The sequence below is a fragment of the Scatophagus argus genome, chromosome 16 (assembly GCF_020382885.2).
Source record: "Scatophagus argus isolate fScaArg1 chromosome 16, fScaArg1.pri, whole genome shotgun sequence".
NCBI classification, from domain to species: Eukaryota; Metazoa; Chordata; class Actinopteri; family Scatophagidae; genus Scatophagus; species Scatophagus argus.
This window is the reverse complement of record NC_058508.1, coordinates 20,717,033-20,735,447: the sequence shown is the minus strand read 5'-3', so window position 1 is coordinate 20,735,447 and position 18,415 is coordinate 20,717,033. Positions and strand designations below refer to the sequence as shown.

At 43.5% G+C, this 18,415-nt stretch overlaps 3 protein-coding genes across 8 annotated transcripts; 2 read left to right on the top strand and 1 right to left on the bottom strand.

Moving 5' to 3' along the window:
• Window positions 1-66: 66 nt before the first annotated feature.
• Window positions 67-11,800, bottom strand: map2k4a (mitogen-activated protein kinase kinase 4a). 5 transcript variants are annotated; one of them, XM_046414187.1, is made up of 15 exons: window positions 11,693-11,782; window positions 11,256-11,359; window positions 10,184-10,444; window positions 9,322-9,357; window positions 8,373-8,405; window positions 6,132-6,234; window positions 5,871-6,045; window positions 5,330-5,449; window positions 5,113-5,232; window positions 4,969-5,020; window positions 4,755-4,882; window positions 1,508-1,585; window positions 1,201-1,349; window positions 933-978; window positions 67-833 (listed from the first exon to the last, which is right to left on the bottom strand). In XM_046414187.1, exons 3-15 carry the CDS (start codon window positions 10,332-10,334, stop codon window positions 720-722), a joined length of 1,305 nt encoding a protein of 434 aa, XP_046270143.1. In that variant the 5' UTR covers window positions 10,335-10,444; window positions 11,256-11,359; window positions 11,693-11,782; the 3' UTR covers window positions 67-719. The 5 variants fall into 5 exon arrangements, with proteins under 5 accessions (XP_046270143.1, XP_046270144.1, XP_046270146.1 ...); XM_046414188.1 differs by lacking the exon at window positions 11,256-11,359 and having other exon boundaries at window positions 11,693-11,800; XM_046414190.1 differs by lacking the exons at window positions 8,373-8,405; window positions 11,256-11,359; window positions 11,693-11,782 and adding an exon at window positions 10,766-10,850.
• On the top strand, window positions 10,882-12,804 carry tmem220 (transmembrane protein 220). 2 transcript variants are annotated; one of them, XM_046414193.1, is made up of 7 exons: window positions 10,882-11,016; window positions 11,273-11,456; window positions 11,539-11,568; window positions 11,652-11,712; window positions 11,945-12,068; window positions 12,314-12,373; window positions 12,488-12,804. In XM_046414193.1, exons 1-7 carry the CDS (start codon window positions 10,955-10,957, stop codon window positions 12,618-12,620), a joined length of 654 nt encoding a protein of 217 aa, XP_046270149.1. In that variant the 5' UTR covers window positions 10,882-10,954; the 3' UTR covers window positions 12,621-12,804. The 2 variants fall into 2 exon arrangements, with proteins under 2 accessions (XP_046270149.1, XP_046270150.1); XM_046414194.1 differs by having other exon boundaries at window positions 10,904-11,019.
• Window positions 12,805-13,089: 285 nt separating this feature from the next.
• LOC124072649 (protein SCO1 homolog, mitochondrial) lies at window positions 13,090-18,030 on the top strand. The gene is made up of 7 exons (XM_046414192.1): window positions 13,090-13,436; window positions 13,914-14,012; window positions 14,541-14,631; window positions 14,770-14,967; window positions 15,076-15,168; window positions 16,022-16,137; window positions 16,230-18,030. Exons 1-7 carry the CDS (start codon window positions 13,275-13,277, stop codon window positions 16,362-16,364), a joined length of 894 nt encoding a protein of 297 aa, XP_046270148.1. The 5' UTR covers window positions 13,090-13,274; the 3' UTR covers window positions 16,365-18,030.
• The last annotated feature ends 385 nt before the right edge of the window (window positions 18,031-18,415 follow it).

Sequence of the window (18,415 nt, the reverse complement as noted above, 5' to 3'; positions counted from 1 at the left end):
GTTCAGATGGATGGATTAGAGAGGACATAAATAAAAACTCAGAAAAGAGACACAACACACACACACTTCTTTCTCTTTCTTTATTCATACATCAGCACAGAGTCCACTGCACAGTGAGGACAGCAGCCTCTCAGCACTGACCGGACTGCAGGTCTAACATGATTCTGACCACCAACAGAGAAGCGAAGTTCCATTAAGATACCAAACACGATGCTTTCGTATACGTACATGGAAGAGGTGGGACAATTCACAAAGAGCATGTTTCCAGTATGCTGAAGAAGAATCTCCAAATCAAATACTCCACATGATTTTTGGTTCTATAAATACAAACTTCCAGGTTATTTTATTCTTATTTTCTTTAAATCACTGAGATGCGTCCTCATCGAGATGAGACCGCGACTGATTGATTCGGCTGCTATTATACTTACATGACTGTGCGTCTGTGTGTGTTTGTGCACAAGAGAGAAACAGAAGTGTTGATATATTATACAGACATGACTGAAATGAACACCACTTTTGTTGCAAATGGTGTTTTCTTCTATTTTTTAGACCTTAAAATTCTCTTTTAACACTGCAATAAGGGGACCAAGCAAATTTACACGAGGATTGGTTTCATTTACTTTGTCACCTTTCTCTTTTTTTTCTTCTTTTTTTTTTTTTTTAATGCCGTTATTGTTGCAGACCGGTGTATATTTATTGATGTATTTCTTGTCCTGCTATCAGTCCATATACATAGGTGAGCTGGGGGACGCCGGCATCTGATCCAGGACCCTGCAGACGTATCCAGCGACGTCGACCGAGCGCTCCTCGTACATCTGAATGAACGGATCTTTCTGGAGTGGAGAAAGAAAATTTGGACATCACGACAAGCTCTTACAGAATAAGACTGAAAAACAAAATACGGAAAAACTGAGGCTTCAGTATGAACTCACCAGTAGCTCTTTGTACTTTGGCCTTTTCGACTCATCCTTTGTAAGGCTTAAGGAAAAAAGAGGAAAAAAAAGTGTTGAAACAGAGAAGGCTGCAGTTCAGCTGTTTGTCCACCAGAGGGAGGCAAAAGAGCAAGAAGCAGCTGGAGCTTGTAACCTTTCATTAGCCAAAATGTCTCATTTAAGTGACTTCCTGACAACAGATCATCATTAAAATTCACCACACACTTGTTTTTCATGTTTGAGAAAGCGTTCAGTTATGTCTCCTTACCACACGTTGACAAAGGAGATGAATTTTGGCGAGAAGCGCCGCTCCTCAGAGTTGCTGAGTTGTGGCGGGTCTCCCCTCACCACCTGGGTCAGCTGGTCAAACACGCTGTTCCACTTTGGGTAGGGAAACCGTCCTGTGGCCAGCTCGTACTGAAACACACGATAAGGACAGAACGTGACGAGGACAGGCTGATGTACAACAAATCAGGGAGGAATAACATAAAAAAATGCAAATGGGGAAAAAAATCTGAATAAAGAACAATTTGGACTCCTCCTTTTATAAGCCTTAGTGTCAAGTTAACACTCACCAGTGTGATTCCCAAACTCCAAACGTCCGAGCGGACGTCGTAGCCTTGCCTGGACGCGCTGGGGTCTATTCGCTCTGGCTGAAAATCAAACAGGAAACAGATTAAAAACTGGAAAAATGCCTGCAGGAAAGAGAGAGGTTTCAGGAAATATGAAAACCAAAATGTTTTTGTGGCAAAAGGACACTTTGAATGTCAGCATGTCCACATGAAGTAACTTGCACATTTCCTGCTGCAAGATGCTACGGAAAGATAACAGTTCCTCCATGAAACAAGGTCTGCGGACTATCCTGACTAACCGGGTCATGATTACTAGGAAGAGACATTGCTGCAAAATGCTATCCAGTTTCATCATGTTCAAGAGAAGGCAGACATCTTTATGGCTCATATCCCCAACACTGTGCAAGTCGCACCAAGACCATCTGGACGGAGAAACAGCACCACAGGGAAGAGGATGTCTGCGTGGAAGAGCTGCTGTAACTTGTGCAAACCACTAGATGTCACCGTCCCCAAAGCTTCTAATCTTTTCTCAGTGGTAAGAGAGAGAAAACTCCAGAGCGCCATCAGGCTTCACCTTCACAACACTAGAAAACACCTGGAAAGCACAAAGGTTTGTATCATGAGTAAGATCTCGACTGATGTCAGAAGTCTACTGAAATATTCAAGCTCTGTTTTTTATGAGGAGAAAGAAAACAGGTGTTCATGCCCCGAAACAAAGCGTTCGCTCCACAAAGGCTCCTGAGAAAACCAAAGCAGCTCATTAGCTCCGGGCATGTTTTCACCTGCACAGCTCAGACGTAAGGAGCACCTTCCCTCATTCCTGCCTCGCAGCTTTCATCACAAAGCGCAGAGCAGACGTGATGATGAGCAGGTCTGTGGACCCGACCGCTGCAGAAATCTGCTGCTGCTGTGCGGAGAGAAGGAAGCGCCTCGCTGGCCCACTTACAGGCCTGATTTAGATTCTGATGTCACCCGGCTGAGCGGGACAGCGAGTGCTGCAGCTGACTGCTGCATCGAGCTCGCTCACATCTGCCAGCACTCAAGTGTTCGGTCTGCACACTCACAGCAAACTAAGCGCTTCAAACACAAACTGGACTACAGGGGAAACAATCAGACAGCTAAATAAGCCATCCAATAAAAATATAAAAATGTCCAGCTTCTCCAGTCTGAGTCTTTGCATCTTTTCCATCCTGTTACACCAAAAACTGAATCCATTTGGCTTTTGAATTTTTTATGATAAAACAAGCAGCTCTTTGAGCTCTGGAAACCTCTGAGGAGCATCTCCTCAGGCCTGCACCTGACAACACGAAAAAGGAGAAAACAGTGAAAGTCTGCATATGCAGGAAGCAGGTCGGGCTGTATGGGCGGCTCAGACACGGGAGGTCAGGGTTTCAGTCTCGGATCAAGCACTTATTTTAACCCAAACAATTCTTTCTTTATTCTGACAGGAAACAGAAATATCAGTCTACCCTGCATATAACCAATAACACTGATCTCATCAGGCGTTCACGTGTTGTGGCCCTGAAACGTAATCACGGCGACGAGCTGTGAAGAAGAGCTACAGCTTCTGTAATATCAAAATGTTTCCTGAGGTAATTAAAGAACACGTTTGCTCCATCGCAGCCACATATTCCAAACAACAAGTCAGGCTCCCCAGCTGCACTGAGGTCAGTTTTTCTACGTCATTGCGCCTGCTGTAACCAGCAGCGCAGCGATCAAACGCCTGCAGGGTGCGCCAGCTGGAAACAAGAAACTGGAGCTGAGATTCCTGCAGGCTGAGCTCACAGCCGTGGGAAGCTCCTCATGAATGAAGCTCCCTGCCTCGGCCTTTCACACGGCAGCGCAGCGCGAGCGTGTGTGCTGGAGGTGGCGGTCATAGCGCCTCACCAAATTTAGAATGGAAACTGCAGCGGAGAGACGCAGGGGGGCCGAGGGGAGGCGCCCACAGCTGACGTAACCCCACAACAGAAAATAACCTGCAGTGATGACGACGCGGTGAGGTCACCTGTTTGAGCTGCCAAGAGATCTGCTGCTCTTCAATTACGCTTCTCTCACACACACACACAGACACACACACCTTCTCAGTGTCTGTCATTATGACCATCAGGGTCGTTAAATCATAAACTATTACCTGATGTTTTCATTTTTTTAATGTTAAGCATTTTATTTTTAAAAACAGCCAAAGAGAGCACACGGAGAGCTGCACTCATTCCAAATGTTATCACATGCTCGTCCTTCATCCTCCACCACATCAATCCATCTCCTTTTTCACTTCGCTTAATCAACAACATCACAATCAATGAACGTCCGGCCAGACAATGAGATCATGAAACTAGTGCGTCCATCCGGATGTCATGTTTCCATCACTTCTGACCGGCGCCGGAGCCGATAAACATCAACGACTCCTGAAAGGTGAACGCCAATCGTATCCTTTCTCACTGTTGTCCAGGGTGACAGTGGTTATTTACCAGGCAGGGAGGGTCTAAAGACACGGGAAATGTAGACAGCTTCTAGCAGAGATGGATGTTACCACTGCCTGACCGCAGGACATTTTAATAGGAAAAGCTAAAAAAAAAAAAATAAATAAAAAGCAAATAGAAAATGGCAAGTCTTACCCAACCCTAACCCTCACTGCACCTTTCAAGGTCAAACAAGACTCAATGTGTCTTCTGAGTCAAGGCCAAATCATCCAGTGATGTTCGTCAGCACCATTTAAACTGTCACACTGATTCATCTTCACATCACACGCACCAAAATGTAAGCGTCAGTCACACACCTGCTCTGATCCACATCCCTCAAAGATCTGACCGAGTTGTGGGACACAAAAAGGTGAAACTGCTCCTGGAGGGCAGCAGGTAGGAATATTCAAGACAGCAGGTGTTGCAGTGAGCAGCCGCTCCAGTTGAGCTCACAGATGAAAGTGTAGGAGTAACCCAACATTAGACAGCATGACCTGCAGCACCGCGTTACCGGGGACAGCTGTCACCCTCCCTCTCACGTGGCTGCACAACAAATCGGCTGACTCGGGGCTCCTGCTAACTAACTAACTAACTGTATGCTGCTAACTCACTCCACCTACTCCTGGCAAAACCAGAGCGGCAAAACAGGACACCAACCCGACCCTACCATCAACATCGTTATGGCACAAAGTCCCCCACGATTGTTTTGGGTTGTCAGTTTGTCAAGAAGTGGAAATGCAGCACAAAATGTCACAGTCTACCACAGGCTGTAAGCATTCAGAGTTACTTACAGCCATGTATGGTCTGCAGCCTGCATCTCTGGTTTTGGCGATGGAGTCCACCAGCTGGCCGCTGATGCCAAAGTCACACAGCTTTATGTTGCCGTTCCTGTCCAGGAGGATGTTTGACGGCTTAATGTCTGAGGGGCAACAAAGAGAAATGTGAGCTGAAAAGGACACCTGAAGGTGTACCATAAGATCAGTAGAGCATCTGTTGTTTTCTTACCTCTGTGTATTATTTTCAAGTTTTCTTTTAAGTGGTTAAGTGCCTTCACAGTCTGAAAAACACACAGGAGGTTTTAGCAGCAGGAGTGGAAAACTAGACCTCATTATTTTGAGAAAGTGGGACATGATCGTCGTAGAAACTTACAGCTAATGTTATTTTTCCTAATATTTCCTCTGGAATCACGTCATCTAACGAGCAATATACAAATTTGTAAAATTTGTCTAGCGAGGTAGCCATAAGTTCCATACAAATCCAACAGTCGCCCTGAAACACAAGAGATTCATTTGTGTGAAATAACAGACTGAGGTAATCAAATATGTCACCTTCATAAATCAGGAGCTGAAATGTGAGTGAACTTCACCTCTCTGAACAGAGCACCATAAAACTGCACGATGTAGGGACAGTCGCTACTCCTCATGACCACGTCCAAGTCCATCAGCAGCTGCTTCTGCTCCTTCTCGTCCACTGTTGACCGAATTCTCTGTGAAGGAAACACAACACGCGTCATAATCAAAGTCTGCATCTGGACACACTATACAGACAGAAGTATTGGGATGGGGTTGTGTTTCAGGGTTTGGGCTCGCTCCCTTACTTCCAGTGAGATGTCATTAAAGTCCCTGTTGGTGCAATGTCAGCTGTCCCAAATCTTTTGTCCATACAGTGAATCTACATGAGGGCTAATCACTGCAGCTCTTCCCTGAGGGCAGCTGATGGACACCTGAGGCTTCATCTGATTGGCCTCAGGCTGTCACAACACTGCACGCTGAAGGTGAACGCATGATGCGTGTAAGCAAAAGGATTTTCTTTTCGTTCATCTCACATGTTCACATCACTAAGACTAAGACTAAGACAAAAATACGATTCATCAGCCAGCTGTAATCTACATATCAAAGCTGGATCACCTTCACCGCCATGATCTGGTTACTCGGCTTGTGCACCATCTTATTGACGGAGCCGTAAGCCCCGCGGCCGATCTCGCCCAAGTCTTTGAGATCCTCGGCTGTGAAGTCCCAGTGCTGCTCCGGGGAGATCTTCAACTTTCCCGATGACTCGATACTGTGTGTCCTCAGCCTCTCTCTGCCAAAACAACAAAAGTGCAATTGTGTGTTTTACGATACAGAAGGACAAGCTAAACGATGGATTTGTCATGCGGGTTCACTCACATGTGCGGGTTTTGAAAGGGCGGCCCTGCCGTGTTCAGTGTGAATCTGGTCGCGGGTTTGATCGGCGGGTTGGCAAAGTTCAGCTTCAGGGCTTTGCGTTTACCTGAGCAGGAAAGGAAACGGGAATGCAGTCAGAACTTAAACGAAACAAACGCGTTGAGGGTTGAGCAACAGCAGAAGTAAAACTCATCCCAGATGAAAGGTCAGAATGATAAGTGAGAGAAGGCAACGCAGACGAGATAACAGAGGGAACAAGTAAATCTAACCAAATGTACTCAAATCCAAGGAGGTCATGCTTTCCACACAACAAAGGGATCACTTCTGCATCATCACCACACATGGATGTTGCACTAAATGCATTCCACATATTTCCAAAAACATACTCACCTACGAGTCTGGGATAAATCTGTCAACAGACCTCATGAAAAGACCAAAACCAACAGTGAATGCATCGCAGCCCTCGTGCCACAGAGCTCCAGCACAAACACATCGATGAGCCACACGGCTGTTCCTTCATCGCCATGAACACACTCAGTGCAGCCTATTCTGACTCAGTCCCACACCCACACACACACACACACACACTCACACACACCATCCTGCTGCCACAAATACCCACAAGAGCACTGAATGTGGATTAATCCTCCTCTGAAAATAGTCCCCAACAAACTATTTCCTGTTCATTTAAGCTGTTTGTTTAAAAGCTAAAGCGAGCTGCTGTTTTAGGAAATTACTGAGACTTTTTGAAATGATTTGTTTTCAGCAGGAACCAATGAGCTCAGGGCTGACAGACATCATGAGTAGTTTTGGTCTTTTAATGAGATTTATTAACAACAGTATAAATGCAGACTAAAGCTTTCAACATTTACCGCTCTTAGACCCTACGTTAATCCTCAATGGACAAATTAATGAGTGCTGTTGAGTCTTCAAAAGAAGCTTTCTGCAAAACAACGCATAATAGCTTTTAGAGTCAGGTAGGCTGGTATTTCATCTCTTCAGCCTCGTCTCAAAGGGACAGTTCACTCCAAATCAATTACAATAAGGAGAGGGCAGGCGTCCCTACAGCTGATCTCTCCAAAACTCTGTGTAGGTGGATGAACAGCAGGACGGGTAAGAGGAGAAACATGTTGTTTTCATTTTGGGGTGAACTGCCCCTTTAAAATGATTTGGCACCTTCAGCTATTCATCAGTGCGCTCACTGTCGTGTGCATGTCATCTGAATATGTGATGCAGAAACAGAAACGGCATGCTGCTAAAGTCCTCCACTCACAGTGCAGACACACCAACCCACACACAAACACGGGATAAAAGAAAACACTAATACGCAACATGCTTCTCAAGGCCAACTGCTTTGATTTCTACCTTCAGTCGCTCCACCCAAACACACCACAAGAATGTGTGTGCCCGAATTCCAATAGGCTCGAATGGAAAACATGGCTCCAAATGACAACTCTGGAGTGTGTGCGCCTTGTCTCGACAAGCAAGTGCTGTGCTGAAGTGCACCCATGCCAAAAAAACAGGTAATGTGACAGCACTACAGGCACTACTTTAGCTTGTTAGTCACACACTGAAAACCAGCGAGGTAGAGCTTCCACGACACAATTTATTGGGAGGTTTAATTAATGTTGAGAGCTTTTTTCTTTTTTAAAATAAAAATCAAACTGAGGAAGGACAAAAGGCTAAAACATCCGTTCAGGATGAGGATCTTGTGCTAAGATATCAATGGAAGCTCTGAAATTTAGGCTTGTGCCGATAGGAACTGTTCTTCACAAGAAGTCACTTAAAGGAAGAGTTCACCAAAACATGAAAATTCAGTCATTGTCTCCTCACCCGAAGGGAAGCCCGAAGTTTCTGTTTCGGTGGGCTAAGAAAGTAAATCAGACTTTCCATCGGCACTGCAGTGAGAAGATAATGAGTGAATTTTCATTTCTGGGTGAACTGTTCCTTTAATGAGCGAACTGTTAACTGCACTTCTCGTGGCAGCACTGATATTCCGAAGTAAATAGCTGGTCGCGATTCATTAAACCTCTTTGCAAAACAAGCCGCAGCCTTATCGCATCCCGTCACCCGAGCGAGTCAAACAGTGAGCTGTTAGCTTCCGGCACAAGCCTACGTGAAGCCATCAGAAGACTTGACTTGGATTAGTTGAGAACAGCAGGACAGACTCCCCCATACCAGACTGTCAGGCGGAAACAAAGGGATGAGAACTGTTGGTGCTGAAGCAAAAGAGGTTTGGCTTACTTGGGGGAGCTCCAGACAGGTTTATCTGAAACCCTAGAGGTGAGAAGAGATCTTTTATTTTCTTCATTTTTCACCCTCAGTTTGCCAGCTTGTTAAGTCTTCGACACACTGCTTTGTTAGTCAAACTCCCTCAAAAAATATCACCTCCTCCTGCAGTAAGTAAGTGTCCATTTCATCCAACAAAGCAGGACTAATCCCGCAGGTTGATCACAGAAATTGGCCTTGCTTTGCTAACGTGACAAACAAAAGATCTTATCGCAGGTTAAATGCATCATCTGGAGGGCAATGCATTAGTATGCACACAAAATTATGGGACAAGCACTCGAGTAAGGTGAAGTATGCCATGTGTGAGTCAGTGTAACAAATGAAATGACCTGCAGGTAAAACAGGAAAAATCAGGGATCTACAAGTATGAGCTACCATCATGAAATGGGTTTGGTAGGAAAACATATTACAGTTTAATAAACATTTCCTCTGGACAGCTCACCATCAGTCAGCATCAGGTCAGGAGTTAGGAATCATTAGTTAGCAGCATTAAGGTAAAAGGTGAGACACGGTTCAGGAAACGAAAGCACAGGATTACAAGTACAAGTACAACAAGTTATGATTATTAAATAAATCAAAGCATCTACAGCCTGGATTATTATTACTGCTAGGATTAATCACAGGAGGATCTCTCTCATTTCTGTTATAAATCCAATTTTACTGATTAATTTAACAATCATCTGAAAGTGAAATCAAGACAAAAATCAACTGAAGTAATAACTACATTTAACATCATCATTTAGGCGTTTTCAAATTCGTAACAGTGTCTGTCAGAAATGAGGGATCCATCATGATAAATCTGTGCTTAGATTAACTGATTTCACCTCACAAAGCTTCCACTTTAATTAACTGTGCAACCAAACTATTTATCTGACTCTACTAGTTGAATGAAATGTGTAGCTACCTGTTTCACTCTGACATCTCCAGCAGGTGTTGGACTCTGAAAGTTGAAATGAGACATCGTTTGTACAAAAAGCAGAGCATTAAAATGAACATTTGGTTTGGTAGCAGGGACCCGATGAGGCTGAAAAGGCCGCAGCAGCTTCAGGTTTCACAGAGCTCGCTCCAGACAAGCAGGTACAGACAAAGATAAAGAATGGATGGAATCCCAGTCAACTTTACAGTCAAATTCATCGATTCAGCTTGGTTTTGCGCCTTCACAGTCACACACAGTAACATGACTTCACAAAAATCATTTCTTAATTGTGAAGATGTTTTGGTAAATTCGGCATATTTATCACAAACATAGCTCTCATTCCACAGAAGTGGACGAGTTAAGAGTTAAGTCTAATTTAAGAAAAACAGACGTCATGGATGTCAAGGGAACTGCTATTCAATTATACGATGACACATACTGCAGATGGTAAATGTTTAAGGTTTGTGAGGGATTAAAAAAATCATAATCGGCCTCTATTAGATATGCAGCCATAGTTGCAACTTATAATTGGTAATTTTTGGAACGGAGTTTGGCGAGATTTCCTCCAGGCAAAAGAGAACATAATAAAACGAGGCTACAAAATGGTTACAAGGACGTTGAATGAGTCTTGTAAATACAAAGTTAATAATTCCATGTCCAATTGAAAAACTCGGGTTATTAACAATTAAAACGTTCCTCTTGAGGAAGACACTGGTCTGTTCCCTTGGGATTTCAGTCCTGGGAGTAGCCTGAGCCTCCCACGGCTAACCCTGCTAACATTAACCTTCACTGCAGCAGAATGTGAGCTCCCGGCTACGAGCACATCTACTGGCACATTACCTCCACTTACCCTGCATGCTGCTCATTGTGGTGATGTGCTGAGACTGGGACTGGTGGTGGTGGTTAGCTGCAGATCCGGCGTTACTGCTGCTGTTGTGGCTGCTAGGTGTTGTTGAGTTGTTAGGACTGGGAGTCGCCATTGTTGTGTGTTTGAATTCCATCAGCAGCACCGGGCTGCAATGCAGATACACGGAGAGCAACTTCACCCTTCCCTCCCAGCCTTACTGTGTCACTGACGGCAACTTCAGGCCGCAAAGCAAGCGGGTGGCGGCTGTGGAATAGTTTAAAATACGTTCCACTGTTAGGAATTTTGCAATGTTTTGGGTTACTTCAACAAAAAGACCCTGTGTAGTAACGTTTAGAAAAACAAATATCCAGCTAGGCTAAGCTAACTAAGCTGGCTAGCAGTACTAGCCAAGAAGCTTTACTACCCGCAATCAGCTGACCAACTGACACTGACATGTCAACACCCACAGCGGCCCGACCTGACGCTGGCGACAACGAGACCGGATGTTATGTAGTGGTCGTTTCAAAATAAAACAACGAAAGTGCAATCATGCCATAATGACACCTGTCCCTTATGATACACGACCTTTTGAAACCATCAGATGCTTTTAAAGTGGGAGGCAGGATTCACCTTCTTGTGGGAAAAACGTTTTATCACGAGCAACGAGAAGAACTTAAAAAAAATGCCAGTCAATGATAGTTTTCGTTTGTAAAGTATTATCGGAAATGATTTCACCGCCCTGTTGGGACTTTGACGTCACTGCGGTCGCGTAGAATGTGCGCTCGTTTTGTTGAACAGAACAGCCGGGGCAGAGAACGTCCAAGATTAAATCCGAAGTAGTTGAATAAAATAGACGACTGTGGTGTCTCTTTTTTCCCAGTATTGGCAGAGCAAATGTGAAAAAAATAATAAAATAATAAGACTGTGTCGCCGGGGTTATAAAAATAATAAAATGTCCGCTTAAGTCAGCTCCGTTGGCTTAAGTCAAGGGACCGTGTAATATTTGGGAAATAGTCTTTTATAACTAAAAATAGTCAGTGAGACATGCAGAAGTCGTAGTTAATATCAAACAAACCTTTTCTGTTATATCAGACCAGAAGGACGCCTGCTTTCTGATGTCTTCGCGTCCCGCACGCCCGGGCGGGGAAGGGAAAGGTTAGCAACAACAATGGGGAAAGTCTGTAAAGAGCAGAACACCAAATCATGGCTTTCTGTGATTTGGCAAGTCTGCAACGTTTTCATGTCCTTATTCTTCGCTCTTGCAACGTATGTACAGGTGAGCGTTTGATTTGTTCTCATGTTTCTCTGCATCATCTTAAAAACTGATCACTAACCAAAGAATACTGTCCTCACTTTAGATTAATGACCCAGACGCAGGGTTATGGATGGTAAGGCCACAGTAATTTGACACATTATTTTCTCTCTTTCTACATTTACGCCAGTCGTTACTTCCACCATGTTTTTGCTTCAGGTCGGTTATGGTGTCCCTGCAGTGCTTTGTGTTTTACTTGCCTTGAGTCCCCACGTGACAGGTAAGCTTGAACATGCAGTTTTTAGTTTACTGGGTGCATTGAACTTTTCATGACTTTTCAGTTCCTGTTTTCCACAATTCACATGCCGTCCGTGCATTTTTTTCCTCAGTGCTGATAGCGCCATCAAGTGGTTTTAGCGTAACTGCACAGCTCAGTAAAGCTCAACACTTCAGTCAACTGCAGAGCAGATTTGTGCACTTGACTTTTGCATGTTTTCTCTCTCTTCTTGCAGAGACTTTGCCCTGGAGGCGTGTTGCTGATCTCCATGTTATGGTTTCCAGTGCTGTTGTTGCCATGTTGGGTTTGCGACTTAATAAAGAGCAAATCACAGAGATCTTCCAACAGGAGGAGGGCAGGTAGACTCTGACTTACTGTTTACATGAAGAAGGTGTGGAGTCTACAACACTGAAACAGCTGTTGTGAAAGTCTTCAGGTTGTGAAATTGTATGATGACTAATTTACCTTCAGTGTGACAGATTATTATGTTCATTTTTGCACGTACTAATCTGTCAGTCTGCAGGTACAATTTTGAAATTGTAAGCAGGTCTGAGTCAGGTAAAATAATGTCTATTTAATATATATATATATTTTCCCCTTTTAGAGAATTTTCTGGTCTCATTTTGACTGTTGTTTGGCTTCTCATGTGCCGCCACTCTGGGAGGTATGATTAACCAGCAGATGAATTTAAGATTGGGACTTTTTTTTCTTAACACTCAACACTGACAATAATGAATGTATGATTATAAAAAGCTTCTGTTCTACTTCTTTCCGTCAGGGCTCCAGTCGGGATGCTCAGAGTCTCAACAGCTGTTGCCATCACAGTTTTTCCCTTTGTGGCCTGGCTTTACTACCATCTCAATAAGGATCTGAGATCAAACTGGCCTTCACATTGTAAAACTGCTATTTAGTTATCAGTTTCTTGCCACTTGTTGGCTGATTAAATGTTCCTTTTGATTTGTTCCTTGACTGAAAATCGTGGACCAAGAGTGCTGCTTCGGTAAACCTTTTGTAGTGTCATTAAATCCACATGTGACAGCTAAGGTGCATTGAAATGATGTCATTCAAAAGTATAAAAGTTATTTTTCATGTTTACAAACTGTGTTGCTTCAGTATTTCAAACCATGACTTTTTCTGATGAAGAGTTGAGAGATCTTATTACTTTTTTTGTTAACCTCGTGATTTTTTAAATTATCATAAGCTTCTGCCAAATGAAATACAAAGTAAAAATTATATAAAATATAAAAATAAAAGTGAAGCATAAAAAAATGACGTTTATTTTTGTCTTTAAAACAAAAATAAATTCCGTACCCGAAAGGATATCGGAGAGAACAGAGACTGAGAGGATGACAGAAGAAGATGTTTATAACGTCATTTCCTGTTCGGTAACCGCTTCGTTGATGCTGATCCCAGAGCAGCCCGTTCAGTTAAGAACGATTCATTTCAAGGTCTTACGAATATGTAACACTGACTCGAGACCAGCAGTTTGTATGTCGGTATTTGCTTTCACTTGTCAAACCTAAACCGCTTCCTTGTTCCGGTAGCGGTTCTGTCAAGGTCCAAGCATGGCCCAGAGTGTTTTATATTACAGCCAGTGCTGCCGTTTGTTTCACGGCAACGTAAAAGTCTTACAAAAATGTTCTGGGACCCTACCTGTCAGACTCGCACACACTGTTGTACGGAGAGAAACTGGACTGAAATACACACCGTCACCGCGGTGCTACCCGGTAGGTCACAGCTAGCTATGGGTATCATCCATAACACCAAACTCCGTTTAGAAATTCCGCAAATTAGTGTGCGTATCTCCGGCAAGCACAAGTTTCATAGTCGTTAAGTCAGTGTCGCGTACGTGCAAACCACGATGTAACTTGAACCTAAACTTTAAACCTCTGTGTTCTCCTGTGTGTGCATCTGCGTTTTTTTACACCAGGTGACTGTATTTGTAGATATTAAATATTGAGATATATTAGTAAATATCAGAAGAAACAGTTATATAACTTATGGGAATACAAGGCGTAACAGCTACCCGCATCTCCAGTTGCACCATTTGTTTTGCCAGCACGCAACACCGCCTTAAATTAGCAAATGTTTGAATGAAGTTTGGCGTAATGTTTAGTTTCTCAAGTGTTATATCCACCGAAAGTTAGATATTATGATGAAAGGCTTTAATCACATCTCTTTTTCCTGTGCTCACTCATTTACAGGTGAATGTGAGTCACACCTGCAGAACAAGTCAACACTCCAGAACTTTTTCCTCAATCCCTCCACCGCACTCGTCAGGAGATAAACCCAAAAAGTTTGGTGTAAGCGTCAAAACTTCATTAAAGCAAACTTGTATTCACAGTGAGTCCAGTTTTCAGGCTTCAGTGTATTTACATGCTCTTACTGTTTGTCTTTTTAAGCATTAGCTGAGTATGATGAATGTCTTCAGTAGCAAAGAAAAATGCACTTTCTTCACACCAGTTCACGAGGTAAAGACAGGCAGGGGAGTTTCAACCTTAAATCAGACCAAAAAACATTGTAAGACAAAGAAAACTTAAACTCAGAGATTAAGAATTTCACTCATAAGAGGACCCACTCAACAACTGGCTATTTAAATAATAGTGAATAGTGAAATGAATAGTAATTCATATCAGACAGTTACTTGACTATGGTTGAGCAGTATATTTACCCAACTAACAGTCAGAATAAATTTAAACTAAGATTTGTGGTCAGATGGCACCTCACACATAAATCAGATCATTATGATGAGTCCTTTAAGAAAACCTTATCAGAGGTCCTTTCAAAGGAGCGTTAATGATTCATCTTTGGTTTGGTTCTCATCTTTAAAGCCTGTCACATGGAAATCTTTAGCGGTAACGTTTGCTATCGGAGGCTCTCTGCTCGGAGGGATGAAATACTTCAAGAAAGAAAAGGAAGAACGTGAGTATTTCACCAGAACACATGAAGCTCGAGCTGACATGTCAAACCATTCAGTAAAAAAAATCGAAATTTTAAAGGTCATATCAAGCGATGAAGTCGTTTATCAAGTCTTTAACTGATAACCGTTAAACTTTGTAGTTCTTGAAAAAGAGCGGAACAAATCGATCGGTCGAGCGGCGCTGGGCGGTCCGTTCTCGCTCGTCGATCACAACAACAAGCCCAGCAAGAGCGAGGACTTCTTCGGCCAGTGGATCCTCATCTATTTCGGGTTCACGCACTGCCCTGACATCTGCCCAGATGAGTTGGAGAAAATGATTGAAGTGGTGGATGAAATCGGTGAGAAGAACTTTTTTATTCTCAAGGAATCATGACACACAGGAGAAGCTGAAAGTGTTGGAGGGTCATTTTCTCAAACATCATGTTTATGTTTATGTGTTTCCGCAGATGATATAAAGTCTCTTCCAAACCTGACGCCCATCCTCATCACCATCGATGCTGAGCGGGACACACCAGAGGCCATGGCTGCATATGTGAAAGGCATGAAAACCACAGGACACACAGAGAGGGTTTTCTTTAGCTGCGTTTTCTGTTTGAAATCCACATTTTTTTCTGGGATTTCTCACCAAAATCTACTTTGTTCGAGAGAAAAACACCAGTATCAACACAATAATGCAGCTGCTGTAGCTCAGTACCAAAATCTGACTTAATATAGCTGGATCGGCTCTTCAGGTGCAGCTGGTATCTCAGTTACAATCACAGTCCGGCTGACTGACAAATAATCTTCAGATTTAGTGTGCAGGTGGTTCAGCAGGTGAGTTATTTCAGGCCTCCACCTACAAATCAAACACAGAAGCGCTCAGAGGGCAGAGCATCAAGTGCACACGATTGGCTGAGAGTTAAAAACAAGTGCTCCTATGCCTTAGACCACCAACACGGCACGCCAAAATCACTGCTTGTGCTCGATTTTCATCTTGGCAGGGCAGGTCGGCACTTTGAAAGTGATCAGAGGATGAGATCTTTTCACAAAGCTTCAAACTGCTCTGTCAGCCTGGCATTCTGTGTTGTGTTTTTCAACCTCCAAGATGAAGCACTTTCTAAAAATATTTCACATAATCTGATGTTGATGACAGAATGACAGCAGAAAAGTAGAATAACTGATGAATTATTTGCTCATCTTTGTGAAAATGATGGCCAGAGATCCCAGTTTGGACAGAGAAAGAGTGAGTTATTCTGAAGTAGAACAGCAGAACACCAGATGAATACAAAACATCTCAACTATCTCGAACATGTCGTGTCTGTTGTCTAATTGGTTTTGTATTTTTCCTGTAGTTTATCACAGTTAATTGTTTTAATTGTATGAAGTCTGATAGATGTGTAATTTATTTTTCAGAGTTTTCCCCGAAGCTCATTGGCCTGACGGGGACACAAGCTCAGATTGATCAGGTTTCCAGAGCCTACAGAGTGTACTACAGTCAGGGACCAAAGGACGAAGACAACGACTACATTGTGAGTTCAAACCTGCTGTGTTCTCTCATGTCGCCGTCATGACAACACAAAGTTAACGTTTCTGTCTGAACTCCACCTCCTCTTGTCTTCAGGTGGATCACACCATCATCATGTACCTTGTGGGACCTGATGGAGAATTTGTGGACTATTATGGACAGAACAAAAGAAGCACGGAGATCACCAACTCGATAGCAGCACATATGAGAAAGTACAAGAAGGCAAATTGAAAGCTCACTGCGTGCCGACAGACTCTGTCCTCAGGTGTTTCTGCTTGAACTTAAATCGTGTCTGCCATCTTAAATCTGCGCCTTGTATTTATTCTGTCAGTCGGCGACGACGTTCCCTTCGCTGAGTGGTGTGCAGGCCAAAGCCAGCCTGATGCTTATCTTCATTATCGTCTGTGATTTCCTGCAGCTGCTGAATGGACTTTCTTGAAAGTGTTTGAACACTTCAGCTCCACTGAGCTTAGTATCTCTGATTTGGACTTTGTGATAAAAAGTTGAAAAACAATTCTGTGTAAAATAGGATGGAAAAATGTCTCCCAGTGGTAGCATATAAAAGACATTTGAGCAGGCTGTGCTGGTTTTCACCAGGATTGGCTCACTTTTTCTTAAAACATGTCCAAATCATTTGACTAATGTTAAGGTTTTGCCTTCAGAGAGATTGTAGTAAATGAAAAATTTTGCAGAAGAAGAAATGGCTAGAAGGAGTGAAATTTCTGAAGAAAGTGTGTGTCACTGCTGGTAGGTTAAATTGAGTGATGGCAGAAGTATTATCAGCAAGAAATATATCAGAAGTAGACGTATGATATTCAGAGAAAACAGTCCGTTTATTCTCTGCAGTTGCCACGGGCCAGTATTGATTTATTAATATCTTCTCCGCCCGTACACCTGTCGCGTTCCTCCTTTAGATATGGGATTAGAAAAGCAAACAGGGCAGTTGTTGAGCTCTACGCAGACAGACCCGGCGCTCATTCCTGGAGGAGGGAGGCCGTTGGGCTCTGACCGCCGTCACGTGGAGCTCTCAGAATGGACCGGGCTGATTTCTGCTAATCATTTACATTCACAGAAGCAGATAAAAGACACAGTGCTGTAAGATCCCATCCGTTTTCTATGAGAGGCAGTAAATCATGAAAGGAGAGCAAAGATCAAATTTATTGTCAATAGCAGATATTTTTATTCACATACAAAACACATTGCAGTCACATCGTCTGTGCCTTTTAAGTTGAAACATAATCTGCAAAAAGTAAACTGCATTTAGATTGACAGCACGATTGATCTGCGAGGCGTTCAGGCTCCGCCGACACCTCCCACAATCAGCTCGCTTGTGGGCAGATCGATTATGCTGTCAGTCCAAACGCAGTTCAGTTGTTGTTCTTTTGGTTGTTGCAGTTTAAGCGTCTCAGATCAGTCCAGAATCTGCACCTGCCAGAGTGCAGAGTAAAACCTGAAGTGAAGATGTTTTCTTTTGAAGGATGAGCTTTTTGAGACGTTCATCCAGTGTGTGGTTCTCAGTAGCCTCACTCCCAGGCTGGACCTCATCTCCCCCTTTGACCCCCTAATCCTGTGCAGATGCACCCGTCGTCAGATCTATTTTCCCCCCGGGGTGAGGCATCGGCCTCTCTCCCACACAACCAGCTGATGGGGATTTTCTCTCTGCTTCTTTTCTTTTTGCCCCGGTGACCCTTGTATTCGCATCTCGTGGCCTCCTTGCAGTCAGACTTCCACACATATTTGCTGCCATGTTGAGGCATGACGGAGGGGTCGGCGTACTGTAAGTCCCTGTGCTGGTCTGCCTGCCCGGGCCGAGCTTGTCTATGCAGAGCCAATTATAATCACAGCTGTTGCCAGACCTTCAAGTGACATTAAGAGGCTATTAAATAAGCACCAATTAGACTGTCTGTGATGCAGTGGCAGACAAAATGCCCATATCATACAGCTCTTCCCTCATTGTTTCCTCTGCTCAGAGGAGGGACTGTCAAAACGGCTGATGCTCAAACCAGAGTGGACTGAAATGTCTGTATTTGCTTGGAAAAAGGAGGGCACGGTAGGTTTTTATGTGTGTAGATTAATGCTTCATCTCTTTAGTTCACAGCTGCTGAAAAAGGCAACAACAAAAGGTAAGGCAGTAGAACAAGCAACACTGAATGAAAGCACAGATGAATAAATGTCAAAAGACTGACAAAGGAGGGGTGCAAGAGGGTGCAAATCAATTAGATTTTAATTCCGCAGAGATGTCGGCACTGCAGGGACGTGTGGGCGTCTCCACTGGGTTTGGA

What these genes read in the sequence shown, in the direction of transcription:
- map2k4a (XM_046414188.1), bottom strand. Translation starts at nt 10,334, where the DNA reads ATGGAATTCAAACACACAACAATGGCGACTCCCAGTCCTAACAACTCA. An exon ending in TAGGAAAAATAACATTAGCT is followed by an intron (nt 5,021 to 5,112) that starts GTAAGTTTCTAC and finishes TGTGTTTTTCAG; the next exon opens with ACTGTGAAGGCACTTAACCA. An exon ending in GGAGTTTGGGAATCACACTG is followed by an intron (nt 1,350 to 1,507) that starts GTGAGTGTTAAC and finishes CGTGTGTTTCAG; the next exon opens with TACGAGCTGGCCACAGGACG.
- tmem220 (XM_046414193.1), top strand. Translation starts at nt 10,955, where the DNA reads ATGTGCGCTCGTTTTGTTGAACAGAACAGCCGGGGCAGAGAACGTCCA. An exon ending in CTTGAGTCCCCACGTGACAG is followed by an intron (nt 11,713 to 11,944) that starts GTAAGCTTGAAC and finishes CTCTTCTTGCAG; the next exon opens with AGACTTTGCCCTGGAGGCGT. An exon ending in TTCCAACAGGAGGAGGGCAG is followed by an intron (nt 12,069 to 12,313) that starts GTAGACTCTGAC and finishes TTCCCCTTTTAG; the next exon opens with AGAATTTTCTGGTCTCATTT.
- LOC124072649 (XM_046414192.1), top strand. Translation starts at nt 13,275, where the DNA reads ATGGCCCAGAGTGTTTTATATTACAGCCAGTGCTGCCGTTTGTTTCAC. An exon ending in ATAAACCCAAAAAGTTTGGT is followed by an intron (nt 14,013 to 14,540) that starts GTAAGCGTCAAA and finishes TCATCTTTAAAG; the next exon opens with CCTGTCACATGGAAATCTTT. An exon ending in ACGAAGACAACGACTACATT is followed by an intron (nt 16,138 to 16,229) that starts GTGAGTTCAAAC and finishes TCTTGTCTTCAG; the next exon opens with GTGGATCACACCATCATCAT.